The sequence below is a fragment of the Diorhabda carinulata genome, chromosome 11 (assembly GCF_026250575.1).
Source record: "Diorhabda carinulata isolate Delta chromosome 11, icDioCari1.1, whole genome shotgun sequence".
NCBI classification, from domain to species: domain Eukaryota; kingdom Metazoa; phylum Arthropoda; class Insecta; order Coleoptera; family Chrysomelidae; genus Diorhabda; species Diorhabda carinulata.
Window position 1 is genome coordinate 6608305 of NC_079470.1, and position 26904 is coordinate 6635208.

At 31.8% G+C, this 26904-nt stretch overlaps 1 protein-coding gene across 2 annotated transcripts in view; it reads left to right on the plus strand.

Annotated features, from left to right (window-relative positions):
- The first annotated feature begins 5191 nt into the window (after positions 1 to 5191).
- The window catches only part of LOC130899529 (sestrin homolog), a 157037-nt gene continuing 135324 nt past the window's right edge, over positions 5192 to 26904 (plus strand). The window contains exon 1 of one of the 2 annotated variants that reach the window (XM_057809530.1): positions 5192 to 5614. In XM_057809530.1, coding sequence (XP_057665513.1) covers positions 5594 to 5614 — 21 coding nt within the window. In that variant the 5' untranslated portion in view covers positions 5192 to 5593. The remainder of the gene's footprint in view (positions 5615 to 26904) is intronic. The other variant, XM_057809531.1, reaches the window with a different exon arrangement.

Here is a 26904-nt window from a genome sequence, read left to right on the forward strand (position 1 = left end):
TAGAGTTTTGCGAATCAATGACGCAAATTATCAATAACAATCCACAATTGTTAAACAATATTTGCTTTTCTGATGAATGCTCATGGTCATTAAATGGCTTAGTAAGTAGGCATAATTGTAGATATTGGGCTGAAAGTGATCCACATATTATGCGTGAATTCCATACACAACATCCCCAAAAGTTAAACGTTTGGTGTGGTATCCTAGGTGACCACATTGTCGGACCTTTCTTCATCAACGGAAATTTAAATGGTGAATCATATCTTGAGTTACTCAGGGAGGGGGTTGACCCACGTATTACAACAATAATAGAAAATGATGATAACCTTTCCGAAGATTTACTGGTATTTCAACAAGACGGAGCTCCCCCACACTATGCTATGCCTGTCCGACAATTTTTAAACGAAACATTCCCCGCTCGTTGGATAGGTAGAAGGGGGCAGATGATGGAGTGGCCACCTAGGTCACCGGATTTAACACCTCTAGACTTCTTTTTATGGGGGTATTTAAAAACAAAAGTTTATGCTACCCAACCAGAATCTCTGGATGATTTACGAGAGAGGATAGAAAATGAATGTCGACAATTAAATCCAGCCGTATTAAGCAATGTCAGAGAGGCATTTCAAAATAGATTATACCATTGTATGGAAGTGAATGGTACTCATTTTGAACACTTATTGTAACTTCATAATAAATAGCACAATTAAAAAGATTAAAGAGTTTGAACTGTTGTACAACCCATTTTAGTACAGGCAAATAAGGTGAAAGTAAATAATAAGTCAAATTTGTGCTCTTAAAAGAAAAATTGTTTATCTCATAAACTAACCACTTTAACCTACAAGTATTATACATTTTTGAAATCAGCTCAAAGAGGAGTATCCAAATTTGACATAAAAAATATGAAAAGTATTTTAAAAAAATAAAGGGGATGCTGCTAGGGGTGAGGGGGTGGCTTTTCCAGTAAGTTTAAATAAGCCATAATGCTTGCCCCTTCCAACATAAATTGACGTGTTTTTGGATTTTTTCTAAATACCAGTATTACAAAAGTTATTAAGGGTGGATACTTTTATCTGAAAAGCACTGTATAAGAAACCATGATTCTTAACGAAAAAAGTGTGAAGACAGTTTTTGTGGATAATTTAAGGAACTAAGTTTTTATGTGATTTATTAGTTTTAATAAAACCAACTGAGAAAGAACAACCAAAAAGCTCATAATTATGACCTTGAATCCTGAGTAACTTTTCCAAAATATATATCGATGGCGATTTTTGGGGATTTTATAGTAAACTGAAAATCTCCGCGAAGATTTAGCTCTGTGATAATTTGGTTTTATTTGACCTACTTTTTATTCTTATTTGACCGGACTAATTTTACAAATGTAGAGTTGTGAAGAAAAGTCCTTGGTCAATAAAACTATATTTTTACCCTGCAAAGAGGAATGCCATCAAATTGAGAACCCTGAAGAATTTTACATGAGTTTGGATGTACGAAGAAAGTGATCTACCTATTATCAAAATAAATTAGCACCGTTTAAAATAAATATTTTTTTATACTACTTATAATATTTTATTTTGATCTAGTAAATGTTTTTAAAGCCATATTGAAATCAGGACATTACTTACGTCCGCTATACGGAGAAGCCATCCAACCGGTTCGTAAATTACTACAATCCAGCGTGTAAATATTGTAAAACTTTGTCAACAAACCAATATTCTTCAATTTTCATTTCCATTATCATTTTTTTAGTTAATTTTAAGAAATGTGTTTGTTATATTGTGACATCTTGTAACTTATATGTTTTTCAGATAATGTTGAATATTCACTTTCCATAATCAATTTTTATTTATTTATTTTCAAACTTAAAAAAAGAAAACAAGGACACAGACTGGTGCAATGAGGAAGCAGTTGAAAATAAAGAACAGTTTAAAAGGACGAGGGCGCTAGCCAAAAGAACGTGTATACACGATAAAATAAAACAGATAGGAAAAAATTACAGAAATGAAGAATATAGAAATAACCTAACCAAAAAATTGAAAACAGTAAGTACGGGAAATTGCTGTTCTGATGGGTAAAACAGATACAGAAACAGGAACATCTACAAACTAATTTTAAAAACTGCTGAATACTAAAGGCCGCTTTACATGATGCAATACAACGTGCAATGCAATGCAAAACGCAATATTTCTTGATCAAAAGCATGCGCAGATGAAGTTCATCTGATTGTTTCATGCAAGATCTTGACATTATCCATTTAAGTGCCATTTTTATTGCGTGCAAGTTGCTATCTAGTTACTTTTGACTTAACAAATCAGCTGACTTTCGTAAAACTTAGGTACAAGCTAGGTACAAAATATTAGATAAAATTTGAGGTTAGGAATTTGTTTATTTTTAATGTTTACAGAGACTTGCATGCAATTTCTTGCACCTTGTATTGCATTATGTCAAGCGGTCTTAAGGTCGAAAAAGTTCAGATGCTCGAGGATGCCCTAGAAAGAAATTTATAAATATTACACAGTTAATATATAAGTGTACTTAATTGCCCGATATATAATGAATGTGATATTTGCGGGAATTATGTATGTATTTCCTTGATGGATACATATAAAATAATATCACGAATAATTAGGATAAAAGATCAACAGATCAAATGCTCACTTCAAAATAACTTCAATGTGATAGTTACGAACAGAATTAACTTCTGCATATACCCTTCATTGATTATAAGCAAGTGTACGACACGGTTAGTAATGTATGAAGCATTGAAGTACCTTGGAATACCAATTAAGATAAGTGAGGGTAACTACAAGCAAAGTATTGATATATGGCTTAATATCAGGAGCTTTAAATGTGACTCACTCTCGTCGTAATTATTTGACATAATATTAGAAGCAATCATTAACAAGAGTCATATAAATACTACAGGGACTACTTAGACATAGTATTTTCAACTAGATCGGAAATGGGAATTAAAAACGTTCGATCTACGTTAGAAGCAAGAACGAGAGCAAGAATTATATAAAAATGAAGAGAATACGAAATATATGGAAGGGATCTCACAAAAACCAATAAGCAATTTATTAATAAAGGTGGACAATGGAAAGAAATACTGTTTGGAAGAGGTAACCCAATTTGAATATGTGTGGATACTAATCACAACAAAAATACAGAAATTCAAGAAGCGAAAAGAATTGAAAAGGAAAGCTAGGCAGTAGGAGCCACAAAACAGTGGTAAGTTCCCAAATATTATCAATGAAAATCAGCGAAAATGTGAATTTCTAAATTTAGGCGAGAAAATTTAGGAGGTGATTGCTCGTATGAAATTAATATGGATCTTTTCATATAATAAAATTTCCTCAGCCCATCCCTGTCCGAGATATCACCCTTAAAAGATGTTGACTGAAATTTTTTTTTAATTTCTAAAATTTCTGTAAAGCTATATACATACACCATATTTTATAATTTTTTCAATAAATTGAGTGGAAAACAGTGAAGATGTAAAATGTAATAAGATTCATAATAAATTCTGGAAATAACCACATCTAGGGAAAATACATGAACGCAGCCTACGTGTCATGGATTGCCGTACACGTTCAACGATTTGAGTTGTATTTCTTATGGAGTCACACGCTATTTGAATACGATTCTTCAAATCGTTGATATCAACTATGGGTGTCGTTTGAACTAATGATTTAAGGTGACCCCATAAATAGAAATCGCAAGGATTCAAATCTGGAGATCGAGGTGGTCAATGTTGGGGCCCTGCTCGACCCCGACGAGGGTGTGTTGCATCTAAATATTGCCTAGCAGTCCGACTGAAGTGTACAGGAGCACCATCATGCAAAAACAACATGTTTTGTCTGGTACGGAGTGCAATGTCTTCAAGTAGTTCAGGGAAACCATTTTCGAGAAAAATGGTGTAAGAAATTCTATCTAATGGACGAGGTCGTTATTTACAGCATTTATTATGAATCGTATTGCATTTTAGTCACCAATAACATACGAGCAATCATCTCCTGAATTTTGTCGCATGAATTTCCTTATAAACCCTTTATAAAACAGTTATTCGTCCAATAGTGCTATAGTACTTTGAACTTTAAATATTGTCGAGGCTACAAATAAACTGGATAAACGGGAGACAAAAATACTAAAAAATATTTTCGCGTTTTGTGTTTCAATTTGATGAAGGGTCCTGGAGAAGAAGAACAAATAACGAAATAATCGTCTCTTACACAATTACCTCACGGCACGAGTTAGATAAACGGAGCACTTCTTCAGAATGAATAATTATAGAAAACCGAAAAAGTTATTGGGGAACAAGAAAAAGGAACATCAAAGAAGGAATAGATAGAAGAAGCGAAGGTGTTAGAAAGTTTGGCATAGAAACATAGGAAGAAGAGGCACAAGAGAGGATCAAATGGAGAGAATCAGTGAAGAAAATCGAGGAACATTCGGTATACAAAGAAGCCATCCAACCGGTTCGTAAGTTCCAATCCCGCGTGTTAATGTTGTGAAACGAGCACTTTCTATACCAACAATATTTTTCCATTTTCATTTTTTCATTTCCATTTATACTGTTTTTTAGTCTTGTTGGAAAAATGTCTTTCTTATTGAGACACCCACCCTGTAAATATGTACAGAACCACAACTTTTTTTACAAAAAGTAGAATATTAACTTTCCACGATGAGAGTTTGAAATTTATTTCCAATTTTTCTTTCAAATCTTTTCTATCACAGTTTTTCCTCATTATATCTATTTCTTTTCTCAAAAATATAAGGATATGAGGTTATTTTGAGAATTATTTTCTTATATTCCAAAGAAAATGATTATTGTATAAGTAGTAATGCAGAAGTATGAGTTAATTATTTTTCGATTTCGAAAGAATATACCATGTTGTCGTGATCACATCTACATTTATATTATTGACTTTAATAATAAATGATATTTCTCGTATTTCATTATTTCGAATAATTCAATAAAAGTTATATAAGAAAAATGCATTGCATTGATAATTCTACAACGTATAAATATTGTTATAAAAAACGAATCAATAGAAACTCTTCCAAATGTGAATGCGTTATGTCAACGTCCTTTGTCCGCTCTCGCAACCGAATAACGCACTATCTGGCAACACCGACCTACTTCAGCTGTTCATCGCTGTTACTAGGGTACAGGATCAGCTGATATCATTCAATGTTTAACCGGGCATCCAATCAGCTGTGCATAGGCATCCCCACTACTCGTTAATATCTCCATGGCCTCCTACCGATAGCCGGTATTCAAGTTTTTGTTTTACTTCTACACTAACAAACAGTGGAGGTATAGTTGCGCTACGGCGCCCAGGAAAAATTAGTTAATAGTTTATATATCTTAGTTTTAAGAAAAGCCATGGACAATTGTGGAATTTAATATACAAAGACTAACCATTTCGGTTTTCTAATTATACTTTTTACGTCGATACATATCTTTGTGAGTGGTAATTAAATACCGGCCGGTAAATTACAAGTGCTAGTTTTTCCTGCATAAGTGATTTTCCTGTTTTTCAAAATTCCAGTAGCAAACAGGGGCCTCGAAGTGGTCCGAGAAGGGACTACAATGGGGCAAATACCACAAAATGTAAGTAATTATTTATTAAAAACAAATAATTTATGAACAAATTCAGTCTATTTTATTTGTTTGCATGATAAGAATGAAAATCGAATGGTTTTAAGTCACGAATTGATATTTACCGGTTTATCCACAACGGCCCTTTGTTCTTGGCCTTTGTGTACAGCTGAGTTACAGCTGAGGTGTGGTCATATGTCAAATAAATTTTTGTATTAAAATTTGAAATGTTTTTCCACAATTATCTATCAGGGGAAAGTACAATTTCTTATTTCCAACATTTTTAGTAATAGGTATAAGGAATAAGAGACTTGTTATTGATTTATACAAACCACTGTTTCCGTCATTCAGCTTTCGCTTTCACTTCTAGGGATTCCCGATTCATTACCTGGAAAAATTTTTTATTTATTGGAGACGATAAGAGTTAGATAAAGTTCAATTAATACACTTAGTAATTACTTATTACCAATTTAATATCCCATGTAAAATATTTTCGAATGGTATGAGAAATCCTAAACATAGTTTTTGATGATTGAGATGATATTGAGAATGGGTTGATTTGAAATATATACCTCGTTCTAGATTAAAAATTGAATTATGCAGCACGGGTACCTGATCTGCTTTTAAATTGTTTACAATGCTTCAAATTGTATTTAACGCGTGTTTTGCTGTTTTTTTAGTAGATAAAATAACCTTATGAATTTTGCTTTGCAAATATTAGGATCTGAGAAAGTGGTAATTTATTCGAAACTACTATCTTTAAGATCGAAACACAATTTCCCACTTCCTCTTTTTCAATCTCTTCTAACGGTTTAACCTCGCAAAAACTGTACCACTACAATAATGTTTTTTTTGTCACCAATGATATAATAATTGTTTTATCATACCATATCATAACGGCATTATTTTTATCTACAGTGAGATCTAACTAGGTCTTGGTAATAGTTGAAGAAGTAGTTTTTATTTTTTGTTATCTTTTATCAGAGTTTTATTACAATGGAGATTTTATATAACTACTCAAAACAAAGTTTAATAATAATTCATCTTCTTCATACATACACACTCCGCCTGTACCTCCAAATTTTTTATTTAAAAGTATTCTAATGAGAGAAAAAAGAAAAAATAAATTTTATCAAAATCATTTGAGAAAACTATAGTAACTTTAATACTTTAATACTTGAATAATGAATTTACTTTACTTTAATTGGTATTAGAAAGTATTTGATGAAATGTCTCGATATCTTCTATGAGTTCATTCAAAATGTATTCTGACAACAGGAGCAGTTATGTTGTTGTCTCTTATTCATAATTCCCGTCTCTTGAAGCATTCGAATTATTCTAACAACAGATGGGGGTACATGGAGTCGATGATTTGACCAAAATTGTTGATATTGACCTATCAAAACTATTTTGATATTTAAAACCACATGAGGGATTACAAAGTACGTAAAATCTTGATCATTTCTGTAGAAAGAGTGAACTTGCGTGTCTTCTATTTGAATACGTTAAGAAAATAAACTTCGAACAGGAGATGGAAACCTGATAAAATGATTATCTTGATTAGACTATTTCAAGGATACCGTTTCCATCGCTATGTATGGAACACTAAAATTGTTTTGCTGCTAACCGGATTACATATAATATTTAAATGGTACACTGATGTTAAATGCTGTTTAAATTCAAACATAAAAATTCCATAATATTATTTTAATTCCAATTTGTAATTAATCCTAACTATCAAAAATTAGGAACTCTACGTCTATCTGAGTATCTTTGTATGGACTCGACTGATTGAATTAAATTCATAATCTAATGTTCAGGATTTAGTTTCAAAATATGCCAATGTCGCAGAATTTAGAGAAACTATCATATTTGAGTTTTTAAATATAGAAAAAACAGATCAATTGCTGAGTCTGCGACAAAACCATTAGGAGGAAAATCTATAGAAGGCAGTCATTAGGTATAAAGTTCATTCATCAATATGAATTAAATTTTTAGAGATATAATAACAGCCAGATAGAGTCAAATCCGGCGTATAGGGTGGAAGTTGAAATAATTCTTACTAAATCACTGATTCTTGCGGGGGTGTTTGGCTTGTGGAACAAAGTACTTTATTTAGATAAGATTTTTGATTTAATTTGTAAACCAGGTGTTTTTTCACGATTTTTGTCGGAATTTCTAACAGTAGCACTTGGAAGTCCTCGCCATTCTTTAGCTCGTTTTTTTGTTTCTGTATCATGATGGTAGTAGATTTTTATTAATTTCATTTGCATGAAATTATGAACAGTTTTCATCGCTTTCTATAGCATCATAAGTATAACAGCCAAATGATATAGAAGAATCTGCAAATATTGTCTGTCTGTCGCTGACTGTTTCTGCAGTGTAAGAAACCGTGCTTTTGGCGTACTTTCTAAAAAAAAAACCTCACTGTTCATAGAGGGAAACATGACTATTCTATACTCCTAGCATTAATGTGAATAATGTTCATAATTCTAATAATTGATTGATTAATATTCATATCACTTATTATTACTCAATTTTTATAAATTATTGTTAGTTGTTAATGAATTAAAGAATTGAAGGTATTTCCTATTTGAAAAGAAGCTTGGATGGTATACTCGATACCTTTTGGGTCATTGTCACTTAAGTCCTTAAGTCCTTCCAAACTTTTTATTCATTTCTGTCTTTCATTCAGCATTTTTCACTAAGAATGAAACGTCTAGGCATTAAATGAATCAAAAGTGATAAATGAATTTATTAGTGAACCAATCCAGCGATGTTGGATTTCGGCATTCGGCATCAATCACTCGCACTCCGAATGAACGAAAAATCGAAAAATGAAACGTACGAACACGAAGAGAACGTTCACTCGAGTTCGTTTGACGACATATTCGAGGAAATGAGCGAATAAAGTTCATTGTTTCGTCATTTTGTGCGTGGAATGAACCGAAAAGTGAACCGTCTGATATCACCTTTATCTTCAATGGAGATTTTGTTCTCTTTTCAGTATTGATATTCTGAATAGCTGTAGCCGTCTGTTAAAGTTTTTGAGGTTATTTTGTTAGCTATTCTAATCTATTTACATCGTTTCCTAAATTCTTCTGCTGCTACAAGTCTTTCTTGTTTAATGTACAATTTTGCATCATCAAGTCGTTTATTATGTTTTCTGACATTTTTGGTCCTTCACTTGGATCGTCTTGATCAGTTTTAAATGCATTGTTCCATCTTTCCACTGTTCTGGTGCCACACTTTGCGGCTTATCCTTATAGAATTCAGTCAGGTAATTTGCTTTGACCGCAACACGAAATCAATATTTGAAGTTTACATCACAGTAGATCAAATAGTCTATCTACTTAGTATTTTTTCCTTCACCAGATCTTTGTATTTTATTATTATCGAAACCTGAGTAATATATAGCATCTTCTCATCAAACTTTTAATATCGTTAAGTCTAACCATTCATGATTATCAGTTTATTTATGGGTCAGTAAGACGTCACACTATGGCATAATCTACTATCAGAAACCATATATTATTCCAAAATTAAACTTATCGCTTTTTTAAGTGGAACTTAGAACTTAGAACTGTTCTATATACTATTTTTATCCACAATTTTTCAAAATATATCTTTCAAGAACCTAGACAGACGTATTTAGTCACGAAGTAGTAATCTTGATAAGATAAACCTAAAAAAATACTAAAATCCGTTGATACGTTGCCTGAGTGTCTGTCTTACGCTTCAAAACATTTTATCTTGAAGCAGACAAAGCGACTAGTAGGAAATATAAAAAGATACTTGTAAAAAAGATAAATATCGAATTTATGGAAACGAGGACATATTATAAGGTTGGTTTTCACATAAATCAGTAAGAATTCTGCGCAAATCAATTTCTTCGCATTTATATAAAAATATATGATCATTTGAGAACATAATCTACTTTTATCTAACTTCATTCCGCTCTGTTCACAATACAAGTAAAATTATTTCGATTCTGAAATATCAGATATTATTGCTTCGGAATCTAATTTCAAGAACTAGTTTGAAACCCACGTGTACATGGTTTAGAAACTGTCAGATATTGCAGATTCTGAGTAAGAAAAAATGTATCCTCATGTGGTCTATATAGAAGTAGTTACAAGTTTGAACTTATTTCGGTTTATCACTCCAGGTTTTTGAGTTAGATTATATTTAAAGTGTCTGTCGTGAAACATGTTTAAATTGTGATAATATAGACTGTTTAGACTTCTTTATGTCCGTATCCATTTTATTTGCAACATCACAATACGAATCTGGCTTTTTTCTTTCATTTTTATTAAAACAACTCATCGTAGTTTCCCATTGAATCTCCTCAATATACAGCATTTACTTAAATAAAAGCGAAATATTTTGAAAAATACGTTGATTTTTAATTTTCCTAAATTGATAACAAATATTCTTGTATTCTATTACACCTTTTTAGTATATCTATTATCGAAGCTGTAAAATATTTTGTTTTAATTTAATTTATTTTTACTTATTATTACCTTCAGTATCCTACTGTATCTCTATATTGTTTAATTTGTCTCGAAACCTACGTCCCATGGGAACCTTTCGTTGTCTTTTGGGTCGCTGTCGCTTTTACTATAACAGCTTCACCGAACTCAAAACTTGTTCCTTTTCATTTAGATTTAACTATTTCATCATCCGGTTAATAAGGCAGAATAATACTGGTAAGGTTAACTTTGCCAGGAACCTAAAACGCTCCATGCGAATCTTCTATTGTTTGAAACGGTGGTATCGCTTTCACTTCAACAGCTTCAACGAACTAAAATCTTGTTTCTTTCCATTTGAATTCAACTATCCGAAAATGCGGTAAATAAGGCAGTTGTAAACAGGTTTTCTTAACTTTTCTAGAAAACTTGTTTCCATTGTTTGAAACAGTCTTTTGTGTCAATGCCGCTTCTCTTTAACAAATTCATGGGACTCCAAGCTCTTGCACCTATAAATTGTCATGTTAAATTTACAGCAATTGCACTACTTAACCGGTTGTTTAAACCAATCAAAAACAAGTGCATGTAATAAACATTCAAACCATAAACTTTTTTTAAGTCTCACGGGGAATTTTACGACATTTTTAAAGTAAAAGCTACGGCTATACTGATTTGTTTATGCGTACTGTTTCTGTAGAACAAATGTAATGGTCTCGCTATTCAATATCTCGTATAAGTCTGTATATAATTTCTAGGTTTCTCTTTAGGCAACTTAAATAATAAAAATTATAGGAAAGGTTCTATCCAATATGAGTAAGATCCATTTTTATTGAAGACCTAGTATAAATGTTTTGTGAAAGTTTATAAAAATTTTATACTTTTCGAATCATTCCTAACACTTATTTCGAAATTTATGTTTTTAGAAATTGCCTTGAGTTTTATGGCTTACGGATTTTGCAATTTGCGCATGTTTAATAAGGCACTTGACACACATGGAGAGATATCGGTTGCAAGTATCGAATTTGAGATCATTTTAAAGTGAAATCTTCTACATTATAATAAATTACATAAATTGAGCTCCCAAATAGTCCAGTGGGATGTGGAGGATTCAATCAAATTCTAATAATTATGATTGGATAAACAAAGTCATAAATTTAATAAGAGGTGTGGTATACTTTAGAATGCAATTATATTATTAATTGCATCATCCCAAACGATGTTTTAATCAAGAATAATAATATGTGAAATTATTTAAAAGCATAGATACTAGTTTGTTAGCTGCAAAAAAAATTTACCTTGACAACGGTCATCATTACGTATATACGAAAAGACTTTGATAAGTGAGGAAAATGATGAGAAAATTCAGCAGCCAAATATGGATTAAATCAAAACTGAAGTAAAAGCAAACAGACTAGACTGTTTATGTTCTTCAGATTCACTTTTTTGGTTGAAGAAAAAACAACCAAACACAATATAAACGTTACAGGACGTACGCCACTGTCCACCATAAAAATAAGGTTTGTTACTATCGAGACCTGATACAATGAAGGACCAATGGAATCCTTTTTAAACTTACCAGTCACCGTTCTGGTTTAACGCCAAATATTTTGTATTTTGACGTACACAAACTATCGCTTACAATGATTGTATAGGGGTAAATATTTATATAAAAACAGCTTCTACAATTGATAATGGAATTACTATAAGAATATTATTTTCTATAGCTAATGAGTTAATGTCAAATAATAAATGTTGGATATGATAAGTATCATGTTTATGATTATTTTGATACCGTCCAAATAATGAGGTTAAATAATATTATTAATTTTATTAATAGATACCGATAGGTGTATAAATATTTATCTTTACAGGCAGTATATCAAATTATGACTTTTATTGTAGTTTGAAATTATAGACATCACTTGGTAACGATGCTTATTTAAGAACGAGCTATTACAGTTAACGTGCATTAATATACAATGAAATTGTCAATAAAAATTATGAAAGATAATAATTATTATTATTCTACAGATATCAGTACTTTATAGACTTGTATATATTGATTAACTTTAATAAGAAAATCCACAAAATTTTTAAAGTAATGAGAAAATTACAATGTCAAAATATTAAAACTCCAAAGATATTTTGATTGTTCTACTTAAAATTGTTGCAAAAAAATGTCTTTTGTAGAAAAGTTTCTACTTCTAATTTAGGTAATTCGATTAATGTCTCATAACTTTATGTTTGTGATATTATTTCCGTTGAATTTAAGGAGAGTAAATTGATACAAACGATCAGTGAACAAAAGCTTAAACTATAAATGTTAATCACTTTAATAAATTTGTTACAAATCAAAATTGTATTGAACAGTCAAAAGTACCTCAATAGGCCTCCTCTTAACAGTAATCACAGCCTGGTATCAGTTGGGCATGCAGAAGTTGTTGATCTCTAGTTCGTTGGTAGTTGCTCAAAAATTAAAATTGATCTGGTAGCTTTCGTCTCGTGTGTAAAGCTCCTTACTGAAGCAAAAGTCTTCCAAATAATGTTCGAGGGGATTGAGATAACGATAACCGGCGGCATTCAAATAACAGTTCAATAACACGAAGTCAGTTTTTCCTACTATACGAGTACTGCCCCACGCAATAAATGTACATCTCCTGGACAGCAAAATGTTCAGATTACCAGGTTGTCTCCACGCATTCTCTCGACGATTATCATTCTTGATGTCCCCAGTTTAACTCTTTTTCTGCTCATGCCAATGTAAAGGTTGTACAGCAATTTATAACTCACAATGATATTATGTATACGGTATGCTCTCTTGTTAACTAACCTCCAGTGATTATCCGATCACGTAATGCTGGTATACGATCCGTTGATCTTGTTCGGACAGTATTTCCATCTCTAACATCTTTAGTCCCATAGTATCTTCTCATTAACTAATTTATAACACTGCTACCATATGTTCGCCAATAGTACAAAAACCCTTATCAACATTTTATGACTTGCTGTTCACTCGTATACTTCATGTAATCAACAAAAAAGGCGCTAACAAAAGTTTTAACAGATATAACTCGTGTTTTTTAAGTTTATTTTGATGTGTCCATGCCACAATTTCGATCAAATACCAATTTCAGTGTGCCTCTTATAGGGTGTCCCAAAAAGTATGTTTTTTTTCTCGATGCTGCACCAAATGTGCCATTATTTGTAAACAGATGTCTTGAGTGATTTTGTGAGTTTGTCTTAACTGATTAAAATTTGTTTAAAGTAACTAAAGGGCGTTGAAAAAGAACCTTTTGCGGCCCCTCGTTCAGTAATCATACTTTCTAAAAAACTAGTTCTGAACATTTCCATGGAAAGGTTTGCTGTTGAAAGTAAGTATCAGTTAGGGCACTTCTACTCATTTACAAAGCTGAAAAAGAAAATTTCGATAGTAATATAGTTGATAATTCAACTATCAAGATCCGTACCAATTGAATTTAATAAAGTTGTAAATTCAAGGTTTCTCGGAATATATTGCTGCTCACTCGTGCGTCTTCATATCTAGGACACTAGATGTAGAAGTAGAACAAGTAAAGGCAAAGCAAATATTTAATTAGACTTGCATATCCTTAGTTTCATATGTAGTATTTGGTTGGAGTGCTCAGGGATTCAAATAGCATAATATTGCCTTATGGTCTGCTTCTTCATTATTATGAATTCCAACGTGGGAGGATATTCACGTGATTTCAATTTATTCCTGTATTCTATTGATACTTATTATATTTCTACATATTTTTTTGAAAAATTGTTTGAATAATAAATTCTTGAAATGTATAGAGGGTGTCTGTTGCTTGTATTCGAAGAGCCGGTGTGTTAAAATGATATTTAATTTATATTTTGTTAAAAAATGTATAATTCTAACGGTAGAAAATAATACTGGTTACATATTTTAGTCTTTACGACTACTCTGATATAGAAAGGTCCCCTCCTACATCTAAGGGTGGAAGATGCAACCTCCACTTATTATACATTACAACAATTTTCTACAGTGTCTCATAAATAATGTCGGTTTCCAATGTTCACTTTAATAAAAAATGATACAAAAAAAACCTTAATAGTCGAAGTATAGTCAATCGTATTCTATAGTTCTAACCCAACGTTCAGCAAGCTCTTGAAACCTTGGTACAACAATTCTACTGCTTTCCCTTTAAATTCAATATCCTATCCGGTAGGAGACCAAAGTGCGAACGATTTTAATTTGAAATTTCCACTATTAAGCGATTAAACGTTGTGGCGTTAGCTTATTAACTGTGTCTTTCCCTTCAGTTTCACGTATTTTCCTTTCTGCCACGGCTACTTTAAACTTTTGTTTCCAATAATATCTTAACAATAAACGAATTTCATATTTATCGCACTGCATACTACGGAGACAGATTCAAAGAAAATAAAGCAATTGTATTCTACTACGACATATTTAAATTAAGGATTACGAAAACTGACGTCTGTATTTGAATTGGAACTCAATCCAAAAATACAAGATCGCCGTGTGGAACTAAAGATCTATTCGCATTTTATTATGAGTTAACAATAACAAGTAATGTCTCTTTAAAAGATTCTGACGCTCTGAGCCATAGATGAACCACATCCTATAGATAGCCAACTAGAGCTTTCGTTTCAGCGCCATCTCTTGGTTCATGAGCTAAATGTACATGTAACAATAACTTCCTTTCTGCTTTTGGCGTTATACTTCAAATTCAATCTTTCCTCCAGTTATTTTTCGAAACAATTCATCATCATCGTAAATGACAAAAAACAATGAGACAAACGACAGTTTTTTATTACATTAAAAAAAATACAAAGTAAACATTTTCGTATATATTAGATATCATATACACCGCGAATCAAAGGATCTGTTGTGTCCCCCTTTATTGTTGCGATACTGGGGATCCAATCTATTAATTTTCCTTTTCTTGGAAAGTTCAGAATATGGGATAGCTCTAGCAGCCAGATATCTTCGTCGTCTATTTTATACGCTCCCAGGTGTACTCTGGAATTAAGTAGTGTTTCATACTTCGAGAAAATGTGGATAGAGGTTTCGTTTTCTGCGCAACAGAATCTGCAGGCTGTATTATCTGCTAAGTCTTCTAGTCTCCTTTGAGACACAGTGCCCTAGATATAGTTGTATTCTTTTGAGTGTTTGTATGCCATAATAATCAAAAAATCGCCATCTGTTATTAATTTTTTTACTTTATAATTGAATAAAATTATATTTATTATAATATTTAACAAGTTAGTTTGCTTTTCAAACTTATTATGGTTATCATAAAGAAGAAATTTATAGTTGTTACTTGTTTTACCTTTTGATAGTCATTCTGGAAGGTTTGGTATTTCATCGACAGCTTGAGAAATTGAGGAATACGCCGTCTTCTCCATCCATATACTCTTAAAGGGCTCAATGAAGTACTCGCAAATATGTTTATAAATATCATTAAAGATAGTTGTATAGACCCTTACTACTAACTTCTATTACATCTGCCTTCAATTTTTTCTGGTATTTGAACGTTTTGTTGAAGTGGTGCTTGTGGTGGCAATCAAAAGTTGTCGGTGAACTCTCCAACAACTGCGTAGTCTATATAATTTGTTAATGTATTTTTGAGCATTAACAAAAATAAATGAAAAATACCCCACTAGGAAAATGTAGGGATGGCACCACACCCTCTAGTAACCCCAAACCTTTGTCATTTTGTTTTAAACATGACTAAGAGCTGATATTTTTTTGGCATAATTTCAAATTTAACAGCTCTTAACTGGGTACCAGAAAAGAGAGTAAACCCAAAACAAGTACAACTTTAACATAATTAACCACCACTTTCCTTGTATATATGAAATATAGATTGGTAAATATCTATATCCGTACGTTTTGGTTGTCTGACCACAATTTGAGATTAAGCACTTTTACACTCCCATTTCAGGTTTCAAAATAACTGTACGTGAATAAATCAAAAACTGAACACGTGCTACAATGAGATTAACAAGTGTCGTTGGTAGACATCCGCCTCAGATCAACTACGGATTCACTATATTATGTCAAATGTCAATGCTTTTCTGTGATTGGCTCGATCTATCGTCAAATCTATCAACGTATAAGTTGTGCTCATGAACCAGAAGAGGACGCTACGTTTCATTTTCTCCTCCCGCACCAGTTTCCATACACTGTTCTGTGTTACTGCATTTCCGTTTCTGCGCATTTTATTAATGTATATGGTAAAACATAACATCGGCTCGATTTCTGCTGAAATGTATATGCTTGTTAGAAAAGAGAAAATATTTATACTTTATAGCAGTTTTCGAGACAAATACATTGACAGTTACTATTCAACGAGGTGACGTTGATTTACCGTAATCAGTCATACCGTTTCTTTTTTTATACATAAGGAAAAATTATATAAATGTAAGTTATACAGCAAAGGAAATTGTATCATTTTATTACCTGATATCTAAAAGTGGTTTTTCAGTCGGTTGCTCACAGAGCACTGATCCAATTCATATACAATAAATTCTTATAAAAAACAACAAACCAATTTTCTCATTTCATATTCAAATGAATTTTAGTTTATTCCGAACGCATATTAATTATTTCCTAGCACATACACAAACACACAAAAATGTAGTGCGGGTATTGAATAAGAACGATTTTATTGTTTTGTTTGTTGTTGCAAAAACTGGATTTGACGCATAAAACCAATGATAATGAGACATAAAGATATGCTTGATGATTTCGAATAACAACGTTTCAAATGATAAAACTTATCATGGTTATCTAGAAAATTTCATTGTGTTTAATAGGAAACTACACTACATCCTTTTAAGGTGCAAAATTGATTAAAACTGCCCCAATATCAATTACCCAAGTACTACTATTGTTTCTAATACGGAAATCAATTGTAAACAGCTGTAAAAAGGTAAAAGAAGGCCAGTAGCGCACCCAAGGGGCTGAGATTGGCTTAAATCCGCCGTTCGCGGACTTTAGCCAATGTGAAGCGCGGGTGCGAACGTAAAGTTTATAAATCCACTTTTTTGTTGTACCACACTTTTTTTACTATTAATATCGTATATGTAATGCTTCTATATTGACAGTATCTATAAGTGGAAGCGGTTCCGACTAAGGAAGACAGAATTGTAACGATTTCTCTATCCTCCGAGGTTCAAGCTCGGTTCTGCGCAATCTCAAGCATGCGCAGTATACATAAAGTGTCGAATGAAAAATAAATTGAATATTGTCGGCACCGTAACGTAGGGACGTTTCTTCCTGTACCAACTGTCCATATAGAAGTATAACCAACATTTTCTAACCTATTTTTCTTATCACACTATTTTTTATATGAAATGGGGTCCTTTTAATATAGTACTTGTAATTTTTTTGGGTATTATGACTTCTATGACCTGTACTCTAATTTTAGGAAGACTAACACCACTAGAACCGCTAATTTAGATCAATCATATCCAGAACTGTGAATTCTCCGCTATAAGAAAAATGTTTGGCATAGTGTCAAAAGCCAGTTATAGCGGAAATTATAAAAAGATAGAGATATGTGCCCCACAATATGGGTTGAACATGGCTCGGTCGGACTTAATCACATCCTGACTTAAATCTTGCCCCTTCACATATGAAATTGAGTAATTTACCAAATTGTCAAAATCACCTGATGCCCATTGAAAAATGGTCGCCGTAACCAAATGCTTTTGCCCTAAATTTCAGCGTAAATCGTGAAATTATTTGTTGGATTTTTTTCATGTTATTGCATTTGATGCCATTTGAACGAGTCTTAAGCTCAAGTCAGCGACGCTAGGTCCTAATGACGTGAGAATGAAGGAAAAGCACGATAACAAAGTTTGAAAGGGATCCTATAATTATAATCAATCATTTTATAATTGAAATAAAATTACGAAATTGAAGATATCTTTTGACGTTTTATAAGGTATTTTTACATTTCATTAAAACACAAATAGCTGCATAAATACAAGTTTAAATTACTTGTGGTTTCTTACAATTTGTAGTAAACACTAAACCGGAAACACAAGTCCAATACATTTTTTTAGTTTGCATTGTGATTGTAGTATGTACCACAGAAATATTCAGCCAGATTAGACCGAAATATAAATATTGCATAATCAGAATAAACTCAAGGACAAAAGTTTTTATCGATAATATAAAACATTGATATGTACAAATACACGTAATCTCACCTATTTTAAATTCAAATCTGCATATAAAAAAACAACTTTTGCAAAACCAAAACAATATTTACAATCTACTACACGTGCCGAATAATAATCGGAGAGTTAACGTCATTTTTATATTCAGATAGAAGATTATAAAAAATAACCTTGGAATGAAACATCGGAAACCACTAAAAGCGCTGAACGAACCACATGATTAAAACAAATAGGCCATTTATTAAAAAAACTTAAACATTCAATAAGACAGTTCTTAGGATCACTAAATGCTTTTGTAGGATGGAAAATATGCTAATAGAATGTGATATTTATTTATGTTGTTTACTTTTATTATAAATAAAGTGATCACACAAATAATGAATCCTATTTCATAATTCTTCAGCCCTTTTGTCTACTCTACAGCGCGGCGCCAATCACACGCTTTCTATTAATTCAAATCGTTATTCTGAAAATCATTTTTAACTCATTCTATTATCCTCATCGAAATAGCATGTAACGGAATGTTCGGACTACCGATATAAAACAATTGGATAAATTATAAATTTTGCACAATTCATCAATGATGATACAATTTTTTCATAAATTCGTAAGATTGCCATCTCATTTAACCTTAATTCTCCAGTAGGAAATTCTTCCTCGGGAAGTGGTATTAGACTTCAGTTAAAGTATTTAAATAACTGGTACTCAGATGGGGTGAACACTTAATATAAAATTGGACGCCACCAGATTTTTAACGAACGACGTTAAAAAAAAAGTGGAAAACCTGGAAACGCCTCATGAATTAAATTAATAATTGAATTAAACAAATGAAAACTATCCCCGGAACTGATTATCCAACTCAATATTTATTGCTAAGAACAAAAAAATATATAAATTTATTGACTGCGTATCCAAAAGAGCACAACGAACAAAAGCAGTTATAAATTGAAAACAGCTCAGATTTATATATATATTAAAGATAAGACTGGGACTATGGAAATCCGGGATGCTTGCAGTCCTCAACTGAATTCCCAGCTATTGGAGTTGAGTTGAATTTGTTTCTTTTTGGTGTACCCATTGAGTCAGTCCTATGGGTGTGGTTCAACTCCAATCTGGCAGCTGTAGAACTACGGGAAAAAATAAAATGAGGAAGGAAACGGGAACACAGACGAAAATTACTGAAAAATGAACGAGTAGAAAGAACAAATTTGAATAAATAGAGCTTATAGTCTAACATTTAAAAAAAAATGAATTTATATTTTTTTAAAAACATAACAGGAATCTATTCTAATCGTTCTGCTCCTCAAATAAATAGAAAATATGAATTTATATGAAAACTGTCATAAAAAATTTGCTTAAAACAAAAAATTTTTAATGATAACAGGAATTTCCGTGAGCACAAAAAAAAACTTACCAGTAAATGAAATCACTATAAATTCATTAACATCTACTTTGGTTTAAAGTGTAGATAAGTAGGCGTACTGATTTCTATCAAGCGTCATTTTGAATATTGAATTTTAAAATTGATAAATCCAGTGTACTTAACATATTACAAAATTCAACAGACCGCAATTCTTAAATAATTCCCAGACGATGAATATAATAAGTATCGGAATATATTAGAGTTAATACACTTTGGTGTTTAATTTTGCCACAATCCCACTACATAAATCGAGTCGAAAATCTTCTTTTAATATTTATTTTACCAAAAGTACCAAATGATTGTATTCATATTTGTAAATTAAGTTAATTTTAAATGAAAACTATCTATAAACTTTTTGGAAAGATATAGATATTTTGAAATAGTTATTTTATAAACCGATGTGTGTTCTTCAAAAGTAATTGGTTGGTAATATGGGTTAGTTTATATATTTTAGAATTAAATGATTTAACATCCAAAAACACGCTATAAAATCGTCAATAAAATGTATCATCGTATCACAAATAAATTTCTATCTCTTCATACTATTAGCAATAAAAGATAACGACTAGATCAACAACATTTTTAAAGAAAATCGGTGTAAAAAAAATAGAATATAGACATTTTGTTTATTATTTAGGAACACAGGAATCTCAAAACAGAAATTAGTTGGGTAATTCATTGTATACATCAGAGCAACACGAAATGAATGTTAGTTTGTATGTTTTTGGTTGAAAGGAAAACTAATAACCTTGTGATCAGATTGATTCTTTAAATAGAAAAATACAAAAATAAACAACTAGACTCTTTATATTTTTATATTGGTAAAAGGAAAAAAAAAATGATTAAATTTAAATTAAATTTTTATTGAAGAACAAGCTGAGCGTTGTGTTGTATCATAAATTAATCATAAAAGCTCTGTACAGTATTTTGTATTCCAATCATCACTCGTAAGTCAAAATCTCTGCTATTTTTTTCTATCTCAAAGTGTAAATAATTTTTATTTGAGAAAGAAAGTTAGGTCACTTAATGTTATTCTTATTTCCATTACCGAATACCTCCATCTTTATTATCTACCTTTCCTTTGACAACGTTGTGGGCGACCTTGCGTCTTCTATATTTGACAACAAATAAAAACATACAAATAAGAACATATATAGATAAGAATATAGTAATAATAAAGCTACAGCCTGTAATTGTTACATATATAAATTTTTGATTCATCGATGTAATCTTTTGCTTTTATTATTCCGGAGTATAATTTTGACATTTTCTGTAAGAATTTCGACAAATAATCGTCGTTTATTTGGTTCCATTCGTTTTTCAGGTTATTCCAAAGTTGTGAAGTGGAAAAATTTGTCCCACAACTCAATCGGGTTGAGGTCCGCCAAGTCTTTACTTTCAGTATATTCTTCTTTTCCAATTCTCCCAAAAACTCTTTGCACAGCTTCGAGGAATGCTTGGGATCGTTTTCATGTTGGAAAATAGATTTTTTGTCGATCAGGCGCTAGCCAGCACGTACTACATTTTCCCTATTTTTGTATAGCCTTCTTTGACTTATCACTCCATAAAATTCTCTTCCACTATTCATGCGTCCAATTCTTTAGCATTAATTTTATTTTGACGTCGCATAGCAGCGTGTACCGCTTCTCAGAAGCACCGTCGAAGGGAAAAGTCATGACTTACCTATATTTAGTGTGTTGTTGTTCTTAGTATCAGTCGGTTGTATTGTGTATACCTAAACGAGATAAAATGGAAAGAGAAGTCTCCAAAATTAACACTGAGGATCTCATATTGGGTAATGAGGCGATATAGGATTTCAGATGCGACGCTTATAGCGATAAAATCGCAAAACGCGATGTTTGAGTTGTACAAGATGTGATACAGACCTTTGTTTGCTTTTGCGAGAAAGGATATGGGTGTAACCCAAAATTTGTGCTTTAGTTTCACGGGAAATAACAGCAATATAATTATTTTTTCTATTCAATTCTTCGTGGTAGAGAAAAGTATGTTATCTAGATCGTTATAGGTTTTTTTCGTTGTTAAGTATCTGTTGTTTTAACAAATATCCGACAATAAGTATTAACTGTGCAATTACACGTAAGAAAAATTTTTTTTCCGTACATTTCATTATTATTCGAATGCTTAACGACAATTGTTATTCCGGTTAATTGAGTTTTCAGTATATTATGCACTATGTAACAAGGCATACGACCACCGCAAATAATAATTAGGAAAATCCTCATTTTCAAAACATGTGAATCACTTAATTACTTTTCTCAAGTATTCATTGTTGCAACAATAAATGTTGTTTTATCGTTCATGTATCTCTGATTGTTTTCCATTTTGTGGTTCTCTTGACCTATCTGTTATCAGTCAATGGAAAGAGTTTTCTTTGGAAACATATTTGTTCTAGGTCAATCAGAGTATAAAAAACATGCTTCCGTGCATACAAAATGAAAACAGTTGTACAATATTGTACGAAACCAGAAAAAAAGTTTTTGAAATACTAATATACATAGAGACTTTTTTATTTTACGAGGGTGGACAGATAAGTACTTATCTCACTTTTGGAAAAGTAGGTAGCGCTTCATTTTACATCATAGTATTTTCTTAGTTCGATACACTTGAGATGCTCCAATTTCTCTCTATCCGTCTGAAAAATGCTTGGGTCGTGGTTTGCTTAAGTACACCTCCGTAATAGCGATGATCATCTCGTTAGAATTGAATTTGTACCCGGCAAGTGACGTTTTCAAGTTTGGAAACTTTAAAGTTGTCGCACATGGCCAAATATGGAAAATACGGTGGATAAGAAAGCATAATCAGGCTGTGGCGAGAGTGCTACGTTATCATAGCGGAATACTGCATTTTTCCTCGTCAAATGGAGCTGTTCGTTTTTCGATTCGGTTTAATACAGTTGAATGAACCTTCTCCACATAGATCACACCTTTTGAATCCCTAAAAATGACAGTCATCGAGTTCATGACGATACGGCAGTTATTAGATCTCAGAAGGTTCGTTTCGATCACACCAAATAGATAATTATAGTTATAATATCAAGAGAATCTACTTGGTTCCACAATAAATAATTTATTACAAAACTCGAGTACAAAAAATGTTAATATTATTTGGAAAAATTTTTGAGAGGTGTAAACTTACTGGTCCACTATATTTCCATTCCTCTCTTTCAGTACACCACTTATTAGAATCGAAACTAGTAGTCTCAAAACAAGGGTGGAGACGCACTTCTTATACGCTTTAAATTTCAAAGAACTGGATCAGTATGTCAGAGGACAACAACGCAAACGAAAATTCGTAATTGTTTACGGACGAATATACTTTTTGGTAAATTTATTCCCCGAGATCAATATTTAGGGGAATAAACACTTGAGTTTCTCGTAAACATTCAATATCACTACAAAATTAACGTTTGGGTGAAAATTTTAAATAACCATATTACCTTAATGGATTAATGAAAATTTAAAGGGAACTAATAGAAGACTATGGCTTTCCGGATCATTAGATTTGAGACCTTTATTTTAAGTTTGGATAAAAAAGTGGATTACTAAGTTTTTATTACTCAAAAAACTAAAAACAAGAATTATCATGTTTTCAGTGTATCTTTTTACCTAATTCATATTTTTTAACTTGCGACCTCAACTTTTGTAGCTATTTTTCAGAAGAAACTTTGTACACTTAGCAGCAACGGAAGTATTAGCCACTTTAGCTCGGATAATCGAGAGCCTACCATAGCAAAGTTGGAAATTTGTCAGAAAAATTATTGCATTATATATGAGAAAACAAATTTGTTTGGATTTCATTAAATTTGTCTCGTTCCATGTTTAGCATTATAATTTGTGTAAACTCTGTATACATAATGTAAAAGATTTCATATCTACTGAATAAAAGAAAATTATTTATTATCATACGGTTTCATTTAACTGACCCCGTCTTAAAATTTTTAGCCCGGCTTAGGAACATAATTTTTGATTTTACAGTTATTTTTGGTAAATAATATGCGTACTGAATGCACAGTTTACACCACAAATGCACCAATACTCACGATTACACTGTCTGACGTTCGATAACCAAATTATAAAATTTATAAGATAACTGGCTCTAATTTTAATTCAAATATACCATCGAATTAATCTGAAAAGCAAGACTCTTCGGAACTGATTTATTATTATTGACGTTACGACTGGCGTGTTTTCGTGGTTATTTGCACTGGATTGGGAGATGTTTTTAGCAGATACAAGCAAAGTATTCGGTACAAAACTATGTTTACGGCCAGCATGAAACATAATTACTTGTTTCCTCCTTGAGCAAGAAGTATTCAAAACACAATTTCAGAATCATCAATCCAACTCTGTACATAAGTATCAAAATAGTTTGCGACACTAAATTGGCATACATTATCGGTCTAATAACATCTTTGGTTTCGGTTTTTTTGTTTTATTACTAATCTACAACATCCCCAATTTGTATAACGCAATAAACGGTAGAATATGAAATTATTTGTATGTAATATGGAAAATAAATGTCAATACGTTTCATAATAGCATTTTCCGACCGATCTCCATGTTCCGTCTCAAGCAATCAAACTTATTTAGAATAACACTTCCATATAGACAAGTCCAAGCTCTGGACTGACTACTAACACCTTTTTTATTATCCAAAATTGCATTTTCTACTTCGAATTCAAACGAAACATTGAAATTGAATACAAAAATCGTATACAAAACCAAGATCCGACAAATAATTATAATAATTACAACACGCGTGAAATATAACAATACTATGAGGAGTTTTATCAAAGTAAAAGGAATTTGCCTTTGAGGTAGCAGTTCCCGTTTTTCTCTTTTGCAAGTTTCCTGCTTCGGATTTCTTCTCTTTGTCGCTTCGTTTGATCGTTTGCAATTGATACGTTTCCTCTTTTCAACTACAGTAATTTTCAAGAACTTATCTGTAATGTCTTTAGGAGTTTTATGAACTTCCAGCATATATCACTACTACTGAGTTCCTTTCATTTTCTCTCCAATTAATTCCACTGCCGTTTTCAAATCTTTTATTTCCATTAACAAACAATTCGTGTGATGAATATTGAGATAATTATTTCACAATAAAAAACATTAAATTACAAATCAACTTTGACAAGCTATTAAGGTGAGTTGTCACTGCGCGAAAAAGTCTTCGGGTGACTGAACGAAACGTTTAGGATTGGTGCGAGATAATGATAACATGCAGCATTAGCATTTGCAGCTTTGACGATGGTTTTGTTGAAGAAGGGAAAGAAAAGTGCAAGTATACACTGGAGGCCACACGGAAGAAGCAACACTCGCAACTTACTCGCGAAACAAGTTTCAGGGTGAGTATGAAGGCGAGACTCGACTCGCGAAACAGTTTGTCGTAGTGTCAACCCGCTTTTAGGTCTTATGAGAATATTATGTTGTTATTTTCAAAAAATTTTAATATTTTCCCTTCTCTTCGAATTAAAAAAATAAATTTTCTTTAAATAAGAGACTATTGGTAGGAGCTAGGTATTCTAGACTCAAGAATCTGTAGACAATTTTTGTTAATTTCTTAAAAATAGAAAAACTGAAACTTACTGAGTTGAACCTATCATATGAGGAAAACTAACCTTCAGGTCTGTTTTTTACATGATATTTTTTTTAATAAAAAATCCAAAAATTTATATAGTAACATTGGAAAATATTTTTATTTACATTTTTACACGTTTTTAATATTATTTCAACAAATAACTATTTGATATTTAGTTTCATTCAATGAAAAACGTGTTTTTATATGCAAAATGCTTCTGACATTACGATACAGTTTAAAATCAACAGATGCTGATTTCTATCAGGATAACACCTCTCTTTTCAGTTATCCTGTTACAAATATTGAATAATACGAACGCCTTTGCGTTAATCGTGTTCGATCACAATATTATAAATTATTGTAAGCAAGAAACGGCGGATAAAGAATAATATCCATTATTTTTTGTGGTCCGAACCGGTTGGCTTACAATGTTGGTTAGCAGTGTCGTGGAAATTTCTTGTTTGCTCTTCTCATCTCAACAAAATAAATCTACCATAAAACGTTCCTTTATTGTTAAGACAAATTACTTGTTTCCGCAAGCAACAGTTCGGTTAATTGTAGTGTAGCATGTAAGAAATAAAAATAACTGTACAAGAAGTACTATTTAGCTTTTGTCACTACTGTTATTTGCTTAGTTATTAGCGATATCATATTGGGAATATCTACATATTTCTCAGTAACAACTATCTTGTCGGAATGTTTTGTAGTCTAACAAACAAAAAAGGAAATTAGTCACCTACATCATCGCTAAATAAAAATAATCAAAGTCAATCTACCATCTAGTCAGCATTTTTTGTAGTCTAACAAACAACAAAGGAAATTAGTCACCTACATCATCGCTACATAAAAATAATCAAAGTAAATCGTCTTTTGCGGAGAGATCTTACTTATTTGAAATATTGGTTATATTTTATATATCACTGCTATGTTTGTTGTTCGAAATATGTGACATATTTATGGTACAGTAATAAATCACGTTATTAAAACGATTTAGTCTGCTTCTGTTGACCTCGAAAGATCACGTTCGGTCCCAACATGAATAAAGTCTAATTAAATAATCGAATTCATTAGCAAATATACTTCCCGCTTGTAGTTTTTTTTTTCCTTTTTGATTGTGATTTATTGTAACAAATGTAACAACTAAGTCTTTGTATGTATCTTAATAAATTCTATTCGCCATGATACGTTAGCAGACATGTTATTATGCTTCCATTAGCAATTTTATCAACAAGATAGGTATAGACTTTTTCACGATTTAAGAAAGTGACTAGCCTCCAATAAGATGCCATAGAATATAGACTCTACCCTTATTTTTATACCTGACCCTGACAGGGTCGAATTAGGTATGGTCCCAACGTTTTTGTCTATGCCAATTCATTTCATCCGAATTTCGATTTAAACTATAAGGTATTATAATAAAATAGTAGGAGCCTTCACAATGCTTTCCCAATAAATAGCCATAAATTTAGGACTTTTGGGTCTTATCGAGTTTTATATAAGTTTCGGTAGTAAAGGCATTTTCTTGGATTTTAAAAAATACTATAATTAGCTCAATGTACTTTGATAGTTGTTATTAGTGCAAAAAACTTTTAACACTGAACCATCTTCATAAGTTC